General features: G+C 45.0%; 1 protein-coding gene across 1 annotated transcript in view; it reads right to left on the reverse strand.

Annotated features, from left to right (window-relative positions):
- LOC147889203 (chaperone protein dnaJ GFA2, mitochondrial-like) overlaps positions 1 to 22,637 on the reverse strand; it is a 58,890-nt gene that overhangs the window by 34,496 nt on the left and 1,757 nt on the right. The window contains exons 3-7 of the mRNA XM_087391633.1: positions 11,096 to 11,153; positions 10,897 to 10,983; positions 10,704 to 10,789; positions 10,530 to 10,613; positions 10,322 to 10,360 (exon numbers count right to left, since the gene is read on the reverse strand). Coding sequence (XP_087247759.1) covers positions 10,322 to 10,360; positions 10,530 to 10,613; positions 10,704 to 10,789; positions 10,897 to 10,983; positions 11,096 to 11,153 — 354 coding nt within the window. The remainder of the gene's footprint in view (positions 1 to 10,321; positions 10,361 to 10,529; positions 10,614 to 10,703; positions 10,790 to 10,896; positions 10,984 to 11,095; positions 11,154 to 22,637) is intronic.

The following is a 22,637-nucleotide window of genomic DNA, read 5'->3' on the forward strand; positions in this document are numbered from 1 at the left end:
TTCAAGAAACACTTTCTCCCACCTGATGAAGAATCCCGAGCTTGGGATGCTTATAGAAATCTTCGTCAGAGGAGCTTGTCAGTGGCAGAGTACACTGACAAATTCAGAGAATGTGTTATGAAAATAACAGACCCTCTCCCTATGTCGGTTCAGTTAAAAGACTATATCTATGGACTGAACGACAAGATCAAGATGGAAGTTCGGGCTAAATATGTGACTACACTAGATGAATCTATAGCAGTAGCCCTGAACTATGAGGATGCCAGAGGCAGGTCTGGTGGATTTGTGCAGGCAGGGACTCAGTATGAGCACCCGAGGAAAGGGGGATTTCAGAGGAAATGGGTTTCAAAGACAAGTGTCTCGCAGCCAAGTGGCCAAACCAAGCAGGTGAAGCCGGTTGAGGGACCAACAAAAACAAGTACCACCGTTGGGGTGAAAAGGAAAATAACTCCAATGGCAGCCCGGGCTTGGTCAAAGTCCTCGTTCACCCCTGAACAAAAAGAGAAAGCTAGGAAAGAAGGATTGTGCTTCGGCTGCCTTCAGCGACATCAGTGGAAGGATTGTCCACTGAACAAAGATCGTCGCACGGCTAATATGATAATATCTGAATGCGACGTAGAAATGCAGGAGAGTCCCAGTGCGGAACATATGCAGATGCAACTGGCGGGACCTTCTCAGAGGTTAGTACCTTGTTTGTTATGTGTATCTGTTGCTAAGTTAGTGACGAGTGCACCTGATAACATCCTATCTAAGCCCGCAGCAACGGGGTATACAGCCTTCAACGATACGGAGTTGATCAAAATGAAAGGGCAAGTGGCCAATCATGATGTCATTGTGTTGTTTGACTCAGCGTCAACTCACAATGTGATTAACTCCAAGCTCGTGAAGAGGCTGAAATTAAAGACAAGTCCATCTGACTATGCGTACACAGTCAGGATGGCAGACGGAAGTTCAACTGAAGTATGGGACCAAAGGGTTACCCAGTTGGAGCTTCGGATTCAGGACTATGCTGAGAAGCTCGATTTTGAAATGACCAAGCTTGCTCATGCAGATATAGCCCTGGGAATGGCATGGCATTCTAGGAAGAATCCAGCCATTGATTGGAAAAAGCACGTATATCAATTCAAGATGAATGATGTGCTTTATGTCTTGCGAGGTGAAAAAGATATACCTCAGGGACCGTTGGTTTCCGTGATGGAAATCAGGAAGGCTCAAGCAGAGTTTTTATACCTTTGCACAGCATCGGTAGAGTCGGTGGATGATTCTTCGACTAGCACTGATGTTACGCAAAGTGGTGAGATGGCCAAGCTGGCTAATCTTATAACAGAGGAGTTCTCTGAATGTTTTAGGGATGAACTACCTTATGGGTTACCTCCAGAGCGGAATGTTCAGCATAAGATTGAACTGATCCCGGGGGCAGAACCTGTATATAGACCTCCCTATAGGATGAGTTTTGCTGAAGAAGCGGAGGTGCGTAGGCAACTGGAAGAATACCTCAAGTTGGGGCAGATTCAACCAAGTTTCTCACCTTTTGCTTCGCCAGTGATATTAAAGAGGAAAAAGGATGATACGTTTCGCCTCTGTATAGATTACAGAGCATTGAATAATATCACTGTTAAGCACAGGTATCCGATGGCTCGGATTGATGATTTGCTAGATGCATTACATGGAGCCGTGATTTTCAGCAAGATAGATCTTAAGTGCGGCTATCATCAAATCCGGATTAGAGCCGAGGATGTGCATAAAACCGCTTTTAGAAGCAGGTTTGGTCATTATGAGTTTTTGGTAATGCCCTTCGGACTTACCAATGCTCCAGCGACCTTCGTCATGCTTATGAACGATTTACTACGTCCGTATATCGGAAAGTTCGTAGTACATTTTATTGACGATATCTTGATATTCAGTAAAAGTGTTACTGAGCATTGTGAACACTTAAGAATAGTGTTCAGTACTTTGAGGAAAGCTAGTCTTTATGTGAATAAAAAGAAAACTATACTGTGTATGGTTAGGCTTGAGTACTTAGGGTTCATAATTACTCCACAGGGGGTAGAAATGGATCCGAAGAAAGTGGCTGCGATACTAACTTGGCCAATCCCTCAGAGTCTGACCGCGTTGCGATCATTCTTGGGATTTGTCCAGTTTTATAGAAGGCATATCAAAGGATATTCCGAAATAGTATCGCCCTTGACTGATCTGACCTCCGATAAAGTACCTTTTATTTGGGGACAGAATCAACAGGAAAGTTTTAACACCATAAAACAAGCTGTGGTCTCAGGACCGGTGTTAAAAATAGTTGATCCCCAGAAACCGTTGTTCCTAGAAACCGATGCAAGTGGCATTGCGGTAGGAGCAGTTCTCCTTCAAGAGGGAAGGCCAGTAGCCTTTGAAAGCAAGAAGCTTTCTCCCTCTCAAAGGAATTGGCCAACTCATGAATTAGAGTTGTATGCTGTTATCCATGCTTTGAAAACATGGAGGCATTATCTGTATGGTTCAGAGTTTTATGTGGATGTGGATCATGATACTCTGAAACATTTCTGTAAACAGCCTGACTTGAGGGGCCGCCAAGCTAGGTGGGCAGAGCTCATGCAGGAGTTTAATTTAATGATTCGGTACCGAAGAGGAAAAGACAATAAGGTAGCTGATGCGTTGTCTCGCATTATGCACAACCTGAGTTTCACGGTATTAGAGAGTGCTCTAATGACCGAGATCAGAGAAACTCAGAAGGTGGACGAGTTTGTCCAGAGCTTATGGCCTAAGGCTCATGTGTTAAAACCCGGGGAAAATGAAAAGGATGACCTGGCATCCAGAAAAGGCCAAACTTATGCAAGATATACCATAAGGGATGGTATGCTAGTTAGAAATGGCAAGGTTGTAGTACCTGGTCAGAATGATCTCAGGCAGAGAGTCATTCGACAATGCCATGATAGCCCGTGTGCGGGACATCCAGGAGTCGAGAAGACCTATGATCTCGTGAAGCGAGATTTCTTTTGGCCAAAGATGAAAAAGCATATTCATGAATATGTGACACGGTGTTTCTCGTGTCAGGTAAGTAAGGCCGAGCGGGTGAAGCCACCCGGACTTTTACAGCCCTTGGAAATACCACTAAGCAAGTGGGAGAGCATTTCCATGGATTTTATTGTAGGACTACCTGCAACGCAAGGAGGGTATAATTCTATCCTTGTGGTGGTTGATCGTCTAACCAAGATGGCTCACTTCATTCCGACTAGAGAGTCTGTTAGTGCCCCGCAAGTGGCGGATTTGTTCATTAAACATATATTTCGTCTGCATGGAGTACCTAGATCCATAGTGTCAGACAGAGATGTTAGATTTACCGGTCATTTTTGGACAGCGGTATTTGAGACACTAAGGACTGAGTTGGGAATGAGTAGTGGGGATCATCCTGAGACGGATGGTCAGACGGAGAGAGTCAACCAGACTTTAGAGGATATGCTGAGAGCATATGTGTCATTGAGGCAACATACATGGGACAAGTGGTTGCCATTGTTGGAGTTTGCCTACAATGATAGAAAACATTCATCTACTGGGTTCAGTCCGTTTGAACTGAACTATGGTTATAGACCAGCTAATCCAACTATAGTTGGAGTACCTCAGAAAGTGCCTAGTGCCGCGAACTTTGTAGTTCAGATGCGAGAGATGCTAGCACTTGCGAGAGCTAACATCCGCCAGGCTATGGATAGAGCCAAGGTGTATGCGGATGAAAATCGGTCTATAAGAGTATTTGAAGAAAGAGAAAAAGTTTTTCTCAGAATTCCTTCGCACTCGAAGTCGTTGACTTCAGGAGAGTGTGCTAAGTTATCACCTCGATACTGTGGGCCGTGGTTAATTCTAAAGAGAATAGGCAGTGTAGCCTATAAATTAGAATTGCCACCGGAGTGTAAGGTGCACCCGGTTTTTCATGTTTCGCGCTTAAAGAAATTTTTGCATACAGGTGACTCACTAATCGAAGGTGTGGTTTTGTTTCAGGAGATAGAGGATATTGCAAGACGCAAACCAACAAGGATCCTGGACCGAGGAACAATGCAGATACGAAATCGGAAGATACCCACGGTGTTGGTTGCATGGCATGGTCAACCTCTATCGGAAGCTACCTGGGAATCCGTATACCAGTTGCGGAGAGCATTCCCAGATTTCATCATCGAGGACGCTGATGCTTGAAGAGGGAAGGAATGTTATGCTCTAGTCGAGATAGCATGACCTCGGATAGATCGGTGGGCATTTTCTCTTAGATGACCAACTTTTGTAATAATTAATGTGCGTAATTAAATGGTCAAGAGAAGTAACTGCCAAGGTCCTAGGTGAGGGCGTAATGGCATTGACTAGATAGTTCTAATAGGGCTTGGGCCTAGGTGCATCTAAATGTGAAAATTGCCAAGGGGCAATTGTTTTAAAGGAACTCCAAGAGAGGGGTGAAAAAGGATGCATCTAAGTAAGGGCCTAAAATGTAAACATGTGGCCAGGAACTATCTAGGGAGATGTGGGTCTCAAGGATAAGTATGAGGGAAATAACGTAGATATGTGTGTGGAAAATACGTATGTAGTCCTTGAGAATTGGCTAGGAGGTATAAAAATTGCCATCGCCCGTGAACGTGATGAGTTAGTGCGCAGGTTCAATATTAGCAGGAACTGTAGACTAAGGAAAGGGAGAAATTTGTTTAACAGCTACCATTAGCTGATATCACGGTTGCATCTTTGTATAAGATTTTGATGCCTCCTCCTCGGGTTTCTCTTCATGCAAACCACATCTAGTCAATGACACACACCTCTAGGTGGTGGTAGAGCACCGAGCTTGCAACATATGTGGGCTTCTCAACTCCCATTTCAGCAAAAGTTCATTTTATGGTGGGTTATGCTTCCTTTTGGACATATCTTAGCATGTCGTCATATTGCTCCTGCCACTTGTCGATGATGCTAAAATCTATAGTGGTGTTGGCATCTCCGTCGCCTCAGTAGGGTCTCGTTGTGTCCTCGTATCTCAATTAGGTAAATGCCAACACAGACCCAGTAGTGAAAGTGGATCAGCCAAGAGAGTGGTCCAAAGCCTAGCCCCTCCTAAAAGAGGCAGTGGTATCATCCTCACATCTCATAATAGACTAAACACTATGGGTGAGACAAGACCCGCATCTGTCCAATGGACATCCTCAATGCGGTGAAACTCCTCTGACCTCAAGGTACTGGGGTCCGATGATCACTCCATCCTCTAATGCTCTCAAAAGTGTTCACGGTAGAGCTGGATGTTGGTGGGAAACTCCTGGTTCCCCCTCCCAAGTCCGTAGCGTATAGAGTTGGAGTAGATCCAACCGTATGATATGGTTGATCTCATCCCATGGGATCTAAGCTATACTGAAAGGAGGGGAGTCGGTGTCACCAAATGTAAATATCCTAAGTCAAAGTATAGTTGACCATTTATTTGATCATAATTAAAGTGTTTTCCATCTGGGTTAATTATGGTCAAAAGAGTTCTTCTATTGGTCAAAGAATTGACTACGGTCAAAGATACTGGACTTCAGTCAAGTAAGCCTGACTTCGGTCAAGAAGACTTAGTTTATTACCAAGAGGGTTAACTGCGATTAACCAGAGAACCACAGAGCTGACTACGGTCAGAGTTATTGACTTCAGTCAACGAGACTTGGCATGCGCCAAGAGGGTTAACTACAGTTAACCAAGTTGTGCCAGCTTCGGTTGGAGAGATGTGCCAGCTTCGGTTGGAGAGACTTGGCCATAATTAAGGCGCCTCGACCATTGGTCAAAGACCCCTTAATTATGATCAAGAGCGTTGACTTCGATCAACCAGAGAATATACATATATATATATATATATATATATGTTATGTGTGCACATGTGTTCAGTGGGGACGCCCACCATGACTAGGATTAGTCCACAGATTATTATTTGCATGCAACAGCGCTAACAATTAATGGTTGCCATGGTGGTGCGCTTTAATTAATTGTTGCAGATACTAAGAGGGGTTGATTTCCCAAGCGCTAAGGAGCTTAGCAAGCGATCAAAAGATGTTCGTGTGACCAAGGGACATCGAAGACCCTAGAGATTGCCCTTTGTGGCATGTACTAAATTTTACCTAGTTATTTTGACAATTGGCATGTTGCCAAAATATTGAGCCATGAGCTCTTTTGTAAAAAAGAATTCACGCTTGGATTTTGTAACCTGTAGCTCTACGCTGAACTTTTGTATTCCTTTTTCTCTCAAGCAATAAGATCCTTCGGGGGGGTCCAGCCCAACTGTTGTCCTGGGCCCTAGTACTGTGTAGAGTGGGTTGAGAGAGAAAAAGAGTGAGAGAGTGGAGAGAGAATGGCACAGAAAATCAGAACGTATGAGAGGAGGATGATTGCAGTCGGCACATCTAAATGACCTCATTGTCAAACCATCTGGATTCCCGTGCATAACATGTCGTGCTAACCCCACTATCTGCTAATCTCTGATGAGACTAGCGCCAACCCTGATAGTCTCTAGCTAGGCAGGGCCCAAGCCCTATGGAGAAATGTCACGGTCTAGAAGAGCGAACTATGCCTGTACTTTCTGATGAGGAACTAAAGGCTTACTCTGAATCATCCGAGATCCAATAGTCACCTGTAGTCTCTCAAATCTCCTCCAACCAGTCACTGAGAGATCACTCCCCTAGAATTGTGCCGCATACATGGCTATCGGCATTACTAGTGTTTCAAATGGCCATCGGTCTTGCCAGATCATTCCCTACGACTTGATCCGCATCACGCCCCCCGGGTGGGAAGATGCCCTAGCATCCATGGTTTGATGATGAGTGCTGAGATCTCTCACCTCATACGTGAGCGAGCTTTAGGGCGTCTGACGACGCTCAAGGCACGCTGGATCTCACACTGGGGACACCAAAAGAGGTGGGCTTTCCACTCACATAGGATGGATAAGGTGATCTGATCTTTATGAGGAGAGGGCCCTACCATTGTGTGGGGGCTTCTCTTTGAGGAGAAGCCACCTATCGCCATCACAGATCAGGGTGTTTGGCATACATATATAGTATCTCTCTACTACGTTCCGATCCATGCACCGTAGGCCCACCACATCTATCCTATTCACCGTATGGAGTATGCGAGCTGCATTGTGTTGGCTCCACAAACGAAGACCAAGATCATGACAAATTGCAGACTGAGCATTTTGCACATGGACAAGAAATCTTGGCTCTGATTCTAGCACAAATGTTCAATCATGCTGTATGCCATGGCTTTCCACCACCATTGTGCCAATACACAAAGTAGGGGACCCAAAGGGCACTGGGAACTACCACACTCTCATGATTCGCCACACATTAGCCAAGATTTATGGATTGGTGCTATAGAGAGATCAGCTCTTACACAGATGCACATGGGCAGCAATCTTTGGGATAGGCCGGGTTCTAGAGGCGCATTCTACCCTTGATCACATTTTCACTCTTCCGGCAGATCGAGAAGGCGAAGTTGAGATCCCCGAAAGTCTATGCATGCTTTGTAGATTTTTTGAAGGCCTTTGACACAAATCCATGAGATGTATGATTAGGAGACTTCACGAGATGCAGATTTCAACAGTCATGATCTGGGGAGTGATGAGCTTGTATGAGTTAGTCAGAGGGAGAGTACCCCAAGAGGTCTGTCAAACCGGATAGAGAGCACAATGGGAGTGAAGCAGGGATGCCCCCTCTCACCCCCCCGCTTTGGGCTCTATATTGATGAGATCACAACCTTCATTGATCACTTGGGAGGTGAGGCATCACTCCTAGCTGATTTGATGATACAGATATTGCTATATGCAGATGACATAGTCCTCATATCCTACTTAGCAGTAGGCCTACAATAACACCTTGATGCCTTAGAGGTGTTTTGCAGGGAGAGACTTGGCAGTCAACCTTGGCATGATTTCCAACCCCTCACGAGCAGTGCTTCATCGACGCAGTTTGTTTTACCAAGGGGAGCCTATGGAGATCATGTAGTCCTACACTTCTTGTAACCGGCCTTCGGGATCTCCAAAGGGCAGTGAACAGATAACAACCAGCAAATACTTAATTTACAGCCCATTAGAACTTCCCACAGCAAACCAAATCAACTTAGAACACAACACCCGAGAGCTAGATCGCCCCCGTCTTGCACAGGACACCAGATTGGCCCGAAACTTCACGTCCCTTTCGGTATTTCTTTATCTTTTATTCAGAAGGCATGAAAATACAAGAATGGCACCGTAGTGCATCAATCCACAGATATCCAACTGAATAATATGTTCACAGGGACTTCCGTTCTACTCTGCAATCACAGAAAAGGCATCCACGTCCAGTGTAACATTCCATGGCGGCCCTTCTTCCAAAGTTGGCTGAGGGTTCTAACCTAGCAGCTCTGATACCGATTAGGGGAGTCCTGGTAGGAGAGAAATCAGCCCCATCTGTCTTGGTAGCTCAGAATACCCATTAAGGGAGTCCTAGCAAGACAAAAGCCATCAAAACAACCACACCTGGCTGTTCTTGGCAGACAGAAAGGCCAGCTGCGCAAAGCAAAAGGATCTGAAGGTTCTGAGGCAGTAGAAAAGCTCCTGGAAAGAAATCAACTGATAGGAAAGCTCGGGAAACCCTGGGAAAATCAGCAAGCATGGAAAAACGAAATTCCCTGGCAAGATCTATGGCACCCTGGCAGGTGAAAATCAGCAAAAGCAACCCTAGAAAACCTGTTGGAAGAGAATCGCCAAGTCTAGACGCAAATCAAGTTGCCCGGAAGCTCCAAATTGCCTGGAAAAGTGCGATTTTGATAGGCACGTGGCCTGGAAAGCTCCTAGGAGAAGTGCGAATCAGATTTGGGCCTATGGGAAGGCATGAACAATAGGCATGCAGCAAAAACGAACTGATCTGGAGGCTCCTAGCACAAAAACAAATTTTGTTTTTGAGCTTCTGGCAGCCCTAAGCCCACAAACTGCCTTGGTAGTCAAAAATCAGCAAGGCAATGTGATAGAACAGCCCTGGAGCACTTTCCGAGCCTGTGACTTGCCCCTCCCTATTCTTCTGTGGTCCAAAAAACAGCCCTGAAAGCAAATTTCGACTTTTCTGCTTGCTTTCCAAGCCAACTAGCCAAACGTGGCTCCTAAAGCTATTTTTAGCAAAAGGGATTTTTACCCCCATCTAACCTTGAGATCCTTTGCCTTGGGCCCATGGAATTAATTGCACTGAAGTGTCCTTTACAAATTTAATTAGTTTGAGGCCAGGTCAGTCACCATAAATTCCTAAAATTAGAAATTCACATCCCCATTACACTTCTCTAGGAGTAGTCTTCACGGCACTGGTCTTCACGATGATTCACGTAGCTAGAGCGCAGCTTACACTATGGTTAGGGAGCCATAGCCCGGCTAGAGCGACATGCTTCCAAGCATACTTCTAGGACCCCCCGATGAAGGATCCTGAACAACTGAGACAAAAGTATCGGAGGCATGAGTAAGATCTGCATCATCTCCAAGGGAGGTCGATAGCCCACGAGACAGGTGGCTCATATATACTGCATCAAGGGCATGGGAGGGAGAGAGAGAGAGAGAGAGAGAGAGAGAGAGAGAGAGAGAGATATTATTAAACGTCTTCAGATGACTAAAGAGTCTATGAGACTGAAAGAACCTAATACAACGAGCTGAAGGGGTGGAGCCTCTATGCGGGCATCAACACCCATGATGAATACAAGAAGAGCCATAATCATAACGCATGGAGAAGATGGAGGTGGTGGCATTGTGATGGTCATCTAGAAATTGGCGGAGACATCAAGACGAAGAGGGGTTGGTGATGTATGAGGCTGCGGTGGCATAGAACTGTGACGGAGCACTCACAGCTGTCAGTATGTGTGGTCTGTTGTGGTCTCCTAGCTATGGCCCTGTGACAAACAAGTTCCATTGTCACTTCCTACAGCCTTGGTGCCCCTGACAACATGGAGGGAAGGTCTCCTGGTCTAATTTGTGCCTCAACCCATTGGCAAGTCTGCCGTGCCTCTCAATCTGGTCCTCAGATCCACCATCTCCTTGAGCCCTGCTGGTCAATGCTGTCTAGCTATAAAAACTCAATGATCATGCTCTAAGTGGAGTCTAGCTGTACACCCTGGTCTCGCCTATGTGTCCTGAGAGAGAGAGAGAGAGAGAGAGAGAGAGAGAGAGTCTCCGACTAGGACATGACTCAAAGTGAAATTTTTCAAGTTGGTTGAGATTAGAAGATGACTAAAACTTGGATTTTGATTTGATCCCTTCGACAAGGCACAAACTCAACTACAGAATTACCCAATCAAGGGATCAAAATATGAGGTAATCCCTACCACAACGCACCTGATCGTATAAGGCTCGTTTCTCATCATCTTTGAGAACCTGCAGGAAATTTGAGGCATCCATAAATCAACACACATGTAACCATCTGGCACATACCTCAAGTGAACTGACTCTATGGGACATTTAATTGACAGTTATACTGAAGGTAGATGTGAAACAAGAACTAATTGAAGCATGTGATTTGACCTCACCATAAAATGATCCTCACCTCATAAGCATTCTGTATCTCTTGAAATCTCTTTTCTGCATCAGGATTATCCTTGTTCATGTCCGGATGGTGCTTTTTTGCCAACTATTCCAATAAACGACATCATCTCAGTAATGCAACAAGTACTAACAGCAGCTAATAGCCTCTGACCATCAAGGCACCACTATATCATACCCCATAGTAGGCTTTCTTAATCTCTGAGGATGATACCCCTTTGCTTACACCCAGTACTTCATAGTAATCCCGAGCAGGATTCATAGCTTCACAATGAAAGAAAAGACGTCAAAGGGCAATCTCACAAAGTGTCGTTCAAATATGAAGAATGAAAAAAATTTCATGCTTAAATTGAAAATAGCCATTTGTCAACCTGTGGCATGAAATTCTCGACCTTGCCAGATACAATTCACATTTGACAGTCTTCCATTAGTTCTTATCAGCTTAGCTGTGCTGCACCCTGAAGATCATAACAGAACGTTAAATCAAAGGTCAATGGAAATAACATTCCATGCCCCAAAACAATACTTCTCTACTAGAGAAAAAAAGCTTTTGGAGAAGCGTGTGTGCACCTTGCAAGTTAGAATAGCTCCAAATTTTACGAAGTTGCCTCGCTTGTTGATATGACAACTGTTCAAGAATTGCATCATTTCTTTAAAGACTAGGCATCATTGATAGAATAGCCTAAATTATTTGGCTGCAAGGCAAGGGGGTCGGCAGACCAAGGGTGGGGCGTGGGGGAAAAGAGGGTTGGGGGGGGTGGGGGGGGGGGGGGGGGGGGGGGGGGGGGGGGATTTTTTTAAATCTGGAATCCATTTTGAATTCTTACTTGTTGACTTAAAAGGCAATAAAAGTGAAAGATCAATGGCAAAACGGAAAAGATTAGATAGGATTCAAGGATATCATTGTAAGGATTTACAGGATCCACCATTGAAGGGATCCATACTTAACAGAGATTCTTGTTCACGTAGCTTTTAGCCATCAGTTTGCATATGCATTCCCCATCATATACACACAGGATTAAAATCCCATATACCCAGACCACTTGATTCAATGTAGTAGAGTATGTTTCGGTTCAAATGTAAAATTGTCCATTTCTGCGCTTTAGCAAGTAGTCAATCCTTTCTAGTTGTAGAGTCATCTGACTAACTACAAAGATATTTCCTAATGCACCACAATTTTAACGACAATATAACTGATAAAATCAACGGGCTCAAGGACAAAAGATAGTACTTGAAGACTTGTTGGAAGGATATGTCCATGGATTGATAGAGGTTACTCATCACATAGATAGGCTCGAGAACATTATGGGAAGCATACTAGACCAGAAATCCAAAAGACCCATGGGTTGACAAAGTTCTTGATTACGTTGCCTCTAAGCATCTGTTTTTATAGAGGCATGCACAAGCATAGACACATATGATGGAGATCCCCAGTTCCCAGACCACTTTATTCAATGTGTGCATCAAGAGAGCATTTGTTTTACTTCCATTTGCTCACTTGCCTACATAAAATTCTTGTTTGCTCTTTTCTTCTTTTTTGTTTGGGTGGGTGTATACAGATGTGGAGTGCCCACAAGACATTCTATGTGAAACAGTAACGTGGAAAGAAGAAGAGGAACACAAAATGGCACATCACCCTTCTGCCTACCAAGGAAACTCGATATGGATACACATTATTTGATATGACTCAATAGAACTCAATATAGATAATTCAAATACAACAAGCCACACGTAACAATATGCAAACAGCCAATGGATCTACTCGTTCATACAATTGCTGGGAATGGCAGCACTCACCAAAAAAAAAGAGTGATGCCATTGCTGAATTCATGCACCTCAATTACTGCTATGCCTTATGTAGCAGCTTTTCTGGGGGCCAACAAAACCAAGTGCTCAACCGCCAGTGGCTTAAGGGATCTGGCATCATCTGATCCAGCCTCACATGTAGAGCTTTTGTGGATATTCCTTATGATAAGGTGCTTCAAGCTGATGCGCTTATACATCTTCATGAGTAGCTTCATACTACATGCATAAAGACCAAGTCAATGGTCTTCCACATAATAAGCCATTGCCTCTAATGTCTGATCATGGATCCAACAACGTTATACTGCTTTTCATAAGGAGAAAAACCGAACCCTTGCCTTAGATTGTGCACAGATAGCCGCTGTAATTCTGGCATCTTTGTCATGGCTAATGCCTTAAAACATACAAACATTGCAAGAGGTTTAGGCATGTCAATATATCGCAAAACTCTTCCAAATGCTGCACAGAAGACATAACAGAAAATTTGTTTAGTTCCCTTCATTTTTGCAGCCCCTTACAATCTCGTACTTGCTGCTCAACTGTCCCTACCTCATCGCTGCTATATGGGGGTAGTTGATTGCCCCTTGCCCCATACAGTGGCTGCTGCCCTACCCCACCTGGGACTTCCACCCTTCCTAGGCCAAGGCATCATGCCATTCCGATGAAGCACACAACAGGGATGCATTCATCTGGGACTCAACCCCAAGTAGGCAGATTTCAGGGATTGATACCAGATGGCAGAGCCCTACAGCTGATTCTTATATATTCATTACCATTGTGAATGCCAAGGAAGGCTGTTATGACACTTTTGGAGATGGGCATAGTAACACTGATGGTGAGCAGCCCTTGCACAAACATATTGGTCTAAATAGTTCCTATTCCCATCAGTACGCTGGGGCATACAGCAAGATAATGCACATATGGAAGATGATGAAAAAAGAAACATGGAAGTGCTACTGAAGGAGAACAAGGTAAGGCAAACTTGCCACAACAGAAGTTGAGGATCATGAAGGACAAAGGGAAGCAGCTTCTTTCAAAGGAGGGTGATCTCATAGGGCACAATAATGCCACATCCTTGTCAGTAGAGCACCAAAGTACACTAATGCATTGGGATTTTACTGCAATCCCACACAAGATGCAGGGTGTATAATATTTATCACACAACCAGCCAGAGCCTTCCATCTTTGGGAAGCTTACTAGTGAGCAGCCCACTCTTATCTTACCCATGGCAAAATTCAGCCAAAGACTCCACTAATGACACTTCCAATGGGTGATATCCTTGAGTTATGTGTAGGGGATAGAGGCTGGTCGTCACTACCGCCAGTTGGCACATCCTAATCTCATGTGGATGCTTTTGGAGAGCCTTTCTGTCATCCTGCTTCAACATGTATCCACTTGCTTGGTACTATTTCTTTTTGTTTTTCAATAGTATGCTTATCAAGAAATGAAATGTTTTCCTACTGTTCAAGTACAGACAATGGGGACTAGGTCTAGCATTTGAGGGTGGGACCCCTTGCTTGGGGTTATGGGCATTAGTGACCCACAAGAGTGATGGCCTCTCTTTGAGAGGGACATCTGGAAACCACACCCCACCTGAGTACCCAAACATGGGACCAATCAAATGCACAGATTGCATACTGACCTAGGAACCATTCAAGAGAATGTTCCCTGAGCTTTGGGTGTGGGCCTGGCAGCATGCCAAGAGTAATGGAGATAAAAGATAAGACGACAAACAAATGAGCTCAGTATGGCTCAATTATGACCTTAGAGTACGTCAACAGATAGTCCAAGCTGTTAGGAACCCGTGGGTGCAATCAGAATTGAATTCTAACAACTTTGAAATTTTAGGGTTTTTGAGAGTGACACGTGGCAGACTGCCACATGGAATCTGAGCTGGCAGGTCAGTCCACTTGTCCCACACATGTGGCAGCATGCATGGCAAGTGGCAGGGCATGCAGGCCAAAGTCTGGCCCCAAATCTGGTAGATTTGGGGCAGGTTGTGGGCTGTCCTCTTTGGGACTGCAGCCCACCAAAAATCTGGGACAAGTGTCCACCTTCCACTCTAAGCCATTGGGGGGGGGGGGGCTGAGCCTATAAAAGAAGGCCTCTCCCCTTCATTCCCTACATGGAAAATTCGTCACTTTTCTTCTCCCTCCTTTTGGATGATGCAGCAGAACCTCTCCAGCTCCTTGGGTGCAGCCAGCTTCTCCCCAAGCCATTCTCTCACCTCAACAGCACTTTCTCTCTCTACAACAGCACATTCTCTCTCTACAGTTCCAGCCCCTCCTCTCCAAAAATCTGCCCCCTCTCAGCTCTTCTGGAACAGCAGCAGCATCCTCTCTCCTTCTCCTAGCCTGGAGCAGCCACAGCCCCTTTCTCTTTCCTGCTGCAGTCTTTCCCTCTCTACTACAGAATTTCTCTCTCTACTGTTCCAGCCCCTTCCCCTTGCAGAAATCTGCCTTTCTCTGCACCCCTGGAACAGCAGCAGCCCCTCTCTTACATCCCCCTTGGGATCAGCATTGGCACTCTCTCTCTACAGCTATCACTCCATAAAAGCTTTCTCTCTCTAGCCTACAGGCTGTTTTTTCTAAGCTGTTTTCATTCCAGCCCCATTTCCACACTCTCCTCACCCAAGGTAGCTTCAAAGACATCAAGGACTTCATCTACAAAAGGTCATGAAGGGAGTCTGTATTGTCAAGTTTATCTCATTTACAGCACTATTTCATGTTGTTTCTACTATCTTTCTAGAAACTAGTACTTGCCTCTAATGTTGGATGTAAGTGGTGATTGTTGCTGGCTTCTTCCTTGTGGATTGAGCAAGCCAAGAGTTGAAACCTGAGCTTGGAGTCCTCCTTTTTGTTGTCTACCTTGTACATATGCTCTTGAGTCTTGTATCTAGGTCCTAGGTTTTCACTAAGTTCATCAGTTTGGAAGGTGCATTGCACCTTCGTCTTGTATCTCCATTTTCAAGAATAAAGTGAGCCTGAATAAGGGGGGGGGGGGGGAGGGGGGGGGCCGTCTTGGCCCCTCAATCATATTGCAATTTCCAATGATGTCACTTTGTGTTTAAGCTGCATAAGTTCATGTTTGGCGACTCGCAATCATTTCATTCAAACGCCTCTGCAAAATCCGTTGTCTGAATTGACAGAAAGCACTGAGTAGTTTACACTTTCCCTCTAGCACTTAATTTTCAGCTCTATTTCAGCACAATGCCTATGAGAGCCTTGATCTCAATCAGACAAGATGCACTACATAGAGTCTCGATCACCTACAAATGCAGCCTCAATGGATTTATGTGGAACGACGCCATATGCCCCATATGCATCTAGGTTTGCGGGGCGAGTGAGCCATTGATATTGCCTTGTCAAAGCTGTTCCATGCTTATATGGGCCTACAATCTGAGGTCAGGGCTAATTTGACTTTCTTAGTTATGGCAAAAGACTAGTTATACAAGTGTGTTATAGCACTTACAATATAATTCTGACAGTCCATAGATTCAAAGGAGAGACCAAGAATCCCTAAGGAGCTGAAAGAATGGCACTCAACTTTGGAATGATATTTCACATGATATCCAAGGGCTGATGAGGGAATGATTCTGAAGCTGAGTACAATTCTCCTTGATCCTTAGAGCTCTCAGGCTCTTCTTTTATAGACTTGGCCTAGTGAAAAGCTAGACCTGGGCTTTTTTGCTTTGGCCCATCTTTACGGCACCTTTAATTGCCTTTTAACCTTGGTGGACCCTTCATTAAATTATGTGCCACTTTCTAGGAGCTCTTGATGCTTTTTGCCTTGTGGGGCCTGCTTTTTGGCACTTGTCCCATTAATTATGGGCCTTTTTGCACTCTTTCAAGTCTTACACACCAATTAAACAAACACCAACACTTTAACCCATTAGGCTAGCCAAAAGCATACATTCTAGTTCTTGGACTAATCCTAGTCCCTTGTGGGCATCCCTACAGTTCTCTTTTATCAATGCAAAGTAAAAGTCAAACAAAGCTTATTCTAGTTAACCAAAGTCTACTTTATTTAACCGTAGTCAATCTAATAAAGACTCCTCTTTATTTCTTGGGAGAAATAATAATTGGTGATCTCCCTTCGGCTTCTAATCAGTTGTCCTCAGCTGAAAAGCTTCTTGATACAACTATAAAACTTGAGGTTACCTCCGCTCTTGGCATCAATTAACTAATAGTACTGGTACTTGGCAAGATACCAACGGGTATACTTGCCTCTGGGTGTTTTTCTTCTCTGTGCGGTACGCAGTCTATTCTAGTTGGAGGATCTCCTTCATCTCTTTCACCTTAGGTGGCTCTTGGAATCTGGTAACTTTCGATCATTGACTTATATCAATCTTGTGGCATCCTCTACTTCTTTTGGCCGACTGGCCTCCCAAAGCACTAGGCAGCCACACGCCCTTCTTTCCCTACATCTAAAGCACTTACTTTTTCCTCGTGGAGAATCTAGTGTTTTGTGCTCTTTAAGAGCATTGGGTACCATGAGCCCTACCGCTGCTTTTGCAGCCTTTCATATTGCTAGATGTCTTTCTTCTACTATTGATTGTCCTACTGAGGGCCTTTATCCACTAGGTTTAAGAGTTGTTGCTAGGCTTTTGCTCCTAGCTGGACCTGCTTAGGCTTTCATCCGTTCAGCATCATCTCCTATTTTTGAGCCAAGGTAAGCGCACCCTCATAGATGAGCGGGTCAAAATTTAGAATGGGAAAACGGAAGTTGAAGTCCAATCCTCTAGTGAATTGCTTCAATTTATTGTTTTCGAACACGCTCAATTGTTGTGCCAATGTGATGACCCTATTGCTATAGGACAACAAAAGCAAACTGTTCTTGGAGAGACGAGAAAACTCATCTTCCAAGTTAAGCATATAATGAAGCGGCAAAAAATGAGCTTTCAGATCGGACACAAACGTATCCCAAACGAAATACATGACGTGTGATAGGATCAGTATGGCTACTCGCCTAAAGCTGCCACCACGTAACCGTAAGATGAGAGGCTACTAGGTGGATTTTGTCGTGTTCATACTGAATGCGTGTTAACCGAAAGTGAGCGACAAATTGATGAATACACCGCAAGACACACTTGCCGTCATATGTCGTAAAGCTCAGCATGGACCGGGTGAGGGGGGTAACCTTGGCTGATGTCAAGGCTGATGAGGCTATGCAAACTACTATGCTCATGCTAGCCTGCATAACGGAAAGTGAGCAACAAACTTATGAATAAACTACAAGACACACTTACCGTCATATGTCGTAAAGCTCAGCATGGACCGGGTGAGTGGGGTAACCTTGGCTGATGTCGAGGCTGATGTGGCTACGCGAACTATATGCTCATGCTAGCCTGCATAGTGGCCAACATCTATCGGTGTTGGAGCAACATGGCTTCTCCATTGAGTCTGTGTTGCTTCTCGGCTTGGGCCATTTCGTCGTCACATCTAGTGCCTCCTTATGTTGGCAATCTCCGCGCATCAATAAGAGCAATTTTTCAAAATCCGAGATTCCTTTGCTTTCTTCCGGTCTTGCTCCCTCTTTTTCTTCAAGCTGCTTCTTTGTCTCCTCCAACTTTGCAAGCTGCCATGAACTTTCTTCCACAATTGGTCAAAAGAGGAGTCAGGACCCTTTGTGAAGGTGATGGACTGTGATGAGTGCCTGGAGCCATCTAGGTGCTTGGCTGGTGTTACCGAAGCAGAGCGGGATTCTTCAACAAAACCTAAGGACTCATGTCACATGCACCCCTACACTTGGGTGCAAGGTGAAAACTGGCTTCATCAACAAATTGCAAATAGTTCCTATTACAGGATATTTTGTCGCTGTGTGCCGTGACCCCATTGTGAGCCCTTGTCTAGGGACAATCACGCACGAGCTACATAGGTCAATCTCTCTACCTTAGGTCAAGTCAGAAGTCGGTCCTTGTTCACTAGTACCCAATGGAGAACAGTAGGTTAGTGTTTCCGTCTTAAGCTTTTAGCTAGGTCTAGGTCTCAGCGTAGAGTAGGAGCCCGAAAGGGCCCCCAAGGGCTGGACCAAGTTATTGGGGATAGGAGCAGCCAATGAAGGAGCCCAAAAGGGTTTAGGGTTTAGCCAATGAAGAAATACCCTGCAAGACAGCCATCAGTTCAGTAGTCCCTAAGGTGATCCAAGAACGTGTCCACACAACACCAAGCCCAGCTCGGAGTAGAGTTTTGGGGTTCCTATTTCAGCAGTTTGCTTTTACAGTTTTCAGCTCTTTCCCAGTTCCATCTTCAGCTCTCTTTAGCTCCATCTCTCACAACTTCCATATAGATCTCTCAAGCTCCATATCTCAAATTTTTGTCTGCCCTTCATCTCTCTCACTCATGTTGCTCCGCAACATGCCCGGGGACAGCACAAGCCTCTTCGATAGCCTTGCACAATGATCCATATCTTATGTGTGGGCAGTGTTGGTCTTGGTTGAGATTGGGTTGCTTCTTGGCCTTTTGTGGGTCAACTCTCAGTGTTGAAGGGTCTTCCTTAGAGTTGCATCCCGTGCTCTCTGAAGGAGTATTATTTGTATATTTTGCAATTCTCCGAGTATAAAGCAAATTCTTCCCTTTTTAGGGAAGAGGGGCCCCCAGGGTGTACAGGGACCCAATCTGGTGTCGTCTACACTCTCTCTAACCCTGATCTCTCTCTTCCTCTTTATGGTGCATACGCATACACCTTGCAGAAAGGTTTAAAGGTGGTCTCGCTGCGATTACACGATCATTAATCGTTGCATGTTACATTGGTATCAGAGCTTCGGTTTGTAATCCAACTTGACTACCACGAGTGCATGGTTTTGTTGAGATCCGGAAAGAACACACAAACCAGCGTCATGGAGAAGAAGAGCAAAATTTCAACTACCAAGACGACAAAGAGAGTACGCTTCCGTCCAACAATGTTAGAGGAGCTCATGGAACGGAATCAACTCCTCCTTGCACAACTTGAAGAGACTTCATGGCAATTCGGCAAAAAAGACAAGCAACTAGAGGAGACACAGAAACAGCTCGAAGGAAAAAAACTACAGATGAGGAAAAACCTGAAGAAGGCAAGGGACTCTCAGAATTCGAAAAACCGCTCTTGATGATGCACAACGAGCACAAACAGGAGGCGGCACTTCGGCGTGACGAGATGGCCCAAGCTGAAAAGCAGCACCGACTCAACCGGGAAGCCATGTTGCTCCCAGCACAAACAAATGTTGGCCACTATGCAGGCTAGCATGAGCACTACTTCCTCCTCGGGTTCGACAACTCAAAGGTAGCTCCACTCACTCGGCCCACTCCAAATTGATAGATAGATAGACAGATAGATACATGAAATACGATAGTAAGTGCCACCACTCAACCATTTTGCAGTTTATTCACCAATTTGTAGCTCATTTTCCGCTAGCTAGTATGCAGGACAAACAAGACAAACTCCCTCTAGCCACCCCTCATCTAACCAAAGAGGCGATGACTTGGTGGCAGCATTGGTCTAGTAATTATACTAATCTGACCACACATGTCACGAATCTCACGTGGGATACGTTTGTGGCCGACCTGAAAGCTCGATTTCTGCCGCCTCAGTACTTGCTAAATCTGGAAGATAAGTTTTCTCGTCTCGCCCAGAATGGTCTACTAGTGTTAACCTACAATAATAAGGTTAATATCTTGGCCCAGCAGTTAGGCGTGTCCGAGACCAATAAGCTCAAGCACTTCATTAGGGGGTTGGATTCCAACATTCGCTTCAACCCGCTCACTTACGAGCATGCAGTTACCCTGGCTCAGGGTCAGAAAATGATGCTAAACAAGGGAAAGCCTACGTAGGTCCAACCAAGAGCCAAAGCCCCAAAGCAGTCCTCAACCCCAGTAGGTAAAGGCCCTCAGCCAAAGGACAAGAAAGATAACCCACAGTCGGCTCGTCAGAAAAAGGAGTCTAAGCCCAAGATGACTCCATATGAAAAAGCTAAAGCGGGCATTACGGGAGGATACTTACAACCCGACGAACAGAAGCGCTACAACGCCAAGCACCATTGTTTCCATTGCCACCACAATGCAAGGCATGGAACGAAAGACTGCCCCAAATGGTTGACCGAGAAGACTGCGAAAACGCCAACTTCTATCGTTCACCACTGCTTTGGCATTCCTCCGCCTACCTCAACTACAAACGCAGTTCTACCTGCTTTGAACACTGTACCCTCGGTGGTCTTTGAAGGTAAGAAGGAGAGCATGCTCGACGAGTAAAAGAAGGCCCTCGTCCGAGCCTATGGCACGGCTAAAGGGCAACGATTTGCTGTCTTATTTGACATAAGGAGTTCATAAGACACTATGTCCCCTCAGCTCGCCAAAAAGATGGGGTGCACTTTAGTGCCACATGAGCTTGCGGTGGATGGGTTTACACCCGGGCTACGCACTCAGATCACACACAAGGAATTTTCTTTCACAGTTCAAAAGGCCTCTTTTCAATGAGACTTCATCCTACACCACTATTAGGATGCAACAGGATATGCAACAGGATACTAGGGATCCAGTGGTTCCAAGAATATTCACATATGCTCAATTGGCAGCAAGAATCCTTCACAATTGTCGAAGGACTACTTGAGCCAGCCATCATCGCGGTACAAAAGCATTCCTAGCATCCTTCTGATATCCCACATCGAAGCAACTCATGCTGTTCTCGCAAAGGCTCAGTACGCACATTGGTGTATGTCTGCTGTCAGCTAAATCAAGTGCAACCAGCTCCTCCTTTGAGGCAGGCCATGGCCGATCTAATCCAAGAGTTCCAAGATATTATGCTCCGGGATGATCTACCACCACAGCTTTTGCCTCACTAACCCGAGGACCATCAGATTGAATTAGTCCCAGATTTGACGCCTCCCAGTAAGTTTCCATATTGATTATCTAAGTCTATGGAGGCAGAGTTATTCATCCAGAAAAAGGATAAGATGATACGACTATGTGTAGACTACAAGGCACTCAACAATATCACGATCAGCAATAGATTTCCAATGCCCCACATAAAGAACTTCTTAGAGCGCTTAATCGGAGCCAAGTTTTTTTTTTAATAGACCTTAAGAGTAGTTATCATCAGGTCTGCATATTCGACGACGCTGACATCCCAAAGACAGCGTTCAGAACAGAACGAGCTCATTACGAGTTCATAGTCATGCCATTCGTTCTCAAAAATGCACTGCCAACATTCAACAAGAGGATGTCGCAAGTGTTCACTGAGCGTATAGGAGTGTGCATGTTCATCATTCTAGATGATATCTTAGGAGCATCATTTATAGGATGTACAGAAAGCTCTTCATCTTTTGTGCGATAATCAATTATAGCTCAAATGCCAAGAAAAGTGAGTTCGGTGTTATTTGGGTTATATCATCAACGCGAATGGCATTCACTTGGACCTTGGGCAGTCCCCACAATAGCTCAGGAGATCCAATCTTTTGTGGCTTTGCCAGGCCTACAGTTCGCATATGCATGGATTCTCCACCACCTCAGCACCCTTAACCGACCTGTTAAAAGGGGCGAAGACTCACCGGCAAAAGATTTCCCTGACTGGTGCAAATTTGCATGCCCTACACGACCTACAACGGTTGGCCTCAACAGCGCCAATTATGAAAATCGCATCTTAGGATGATCCATTCTTGGTTATTACCAACGCAAGCAATGTAGCCATGGGGGCAGTTTTACAGCCAGAAGAAAGACCCGTGGCATACTATAGCAAAAAGATTAACCCTGACGAAAAGAATTACTCGGTCTACGACAAAGAATTACTCGGCGTGATCCAAGCATTAAAACACTGGAAGCCGTTCCTTTATGGATGGACCTTCACAGTCAAGACAGACCACCACGCCTTAAAGTGGCTGCAGATAATGCCTAGCTCCCAGTGGAGCAATCAGCAATCCCGATGGAGTCAGGTCTTTCAGCAATTCAGGAGCATGATTGAATATGTCCTTGGAAAGAATAACACCGTCGCCGACGCTCTTAGCAGAAAAGCCCCTATTCAAACAATAGAAAAGGCCACTGTACTAGAGATTTTAAGGAAAGACCACTACTCAAGGGTCGTAAATATGTCCTTGATCACCAGAATGATGGGAAATGGACAAAAACACTGATGCGAGCACTTCAAACACTGATTTCTAATCTGCTTGAGACTTTTCGTTAGATCCTGAGGTAAACGCTGACCTTCCTTGTGCTCCACATCTTTGCCATCCTTTTTGGCCTGGGTCTGGTAGACTTCTTGTGCTTTGGCAATCTTCTCCTGGAAAAACTGACCTGTGTATCAAAGTTGTCAAAAAGAGCTCTTCACAACCCACTGGTCAATT

The sequence above is a fragment of the Dipteris shenzhenensis genome, chromosome 20 (assembly GCF_047967505.1).
Source record: "Dipteris shenzhenensis isolate YYH24624 ecotype China chromosome 20, Dip_SZ_1.0, whole genome shotgun sequence".
Classification (NCBI taxonomy): domain Eukaryota; kingdom Viridiplantae; phylum Streptophyta; class Polypodiopsida; order Gleicheniales; family Dipteridaceae; genus Dipteris; species Dipteris shenzhenensis.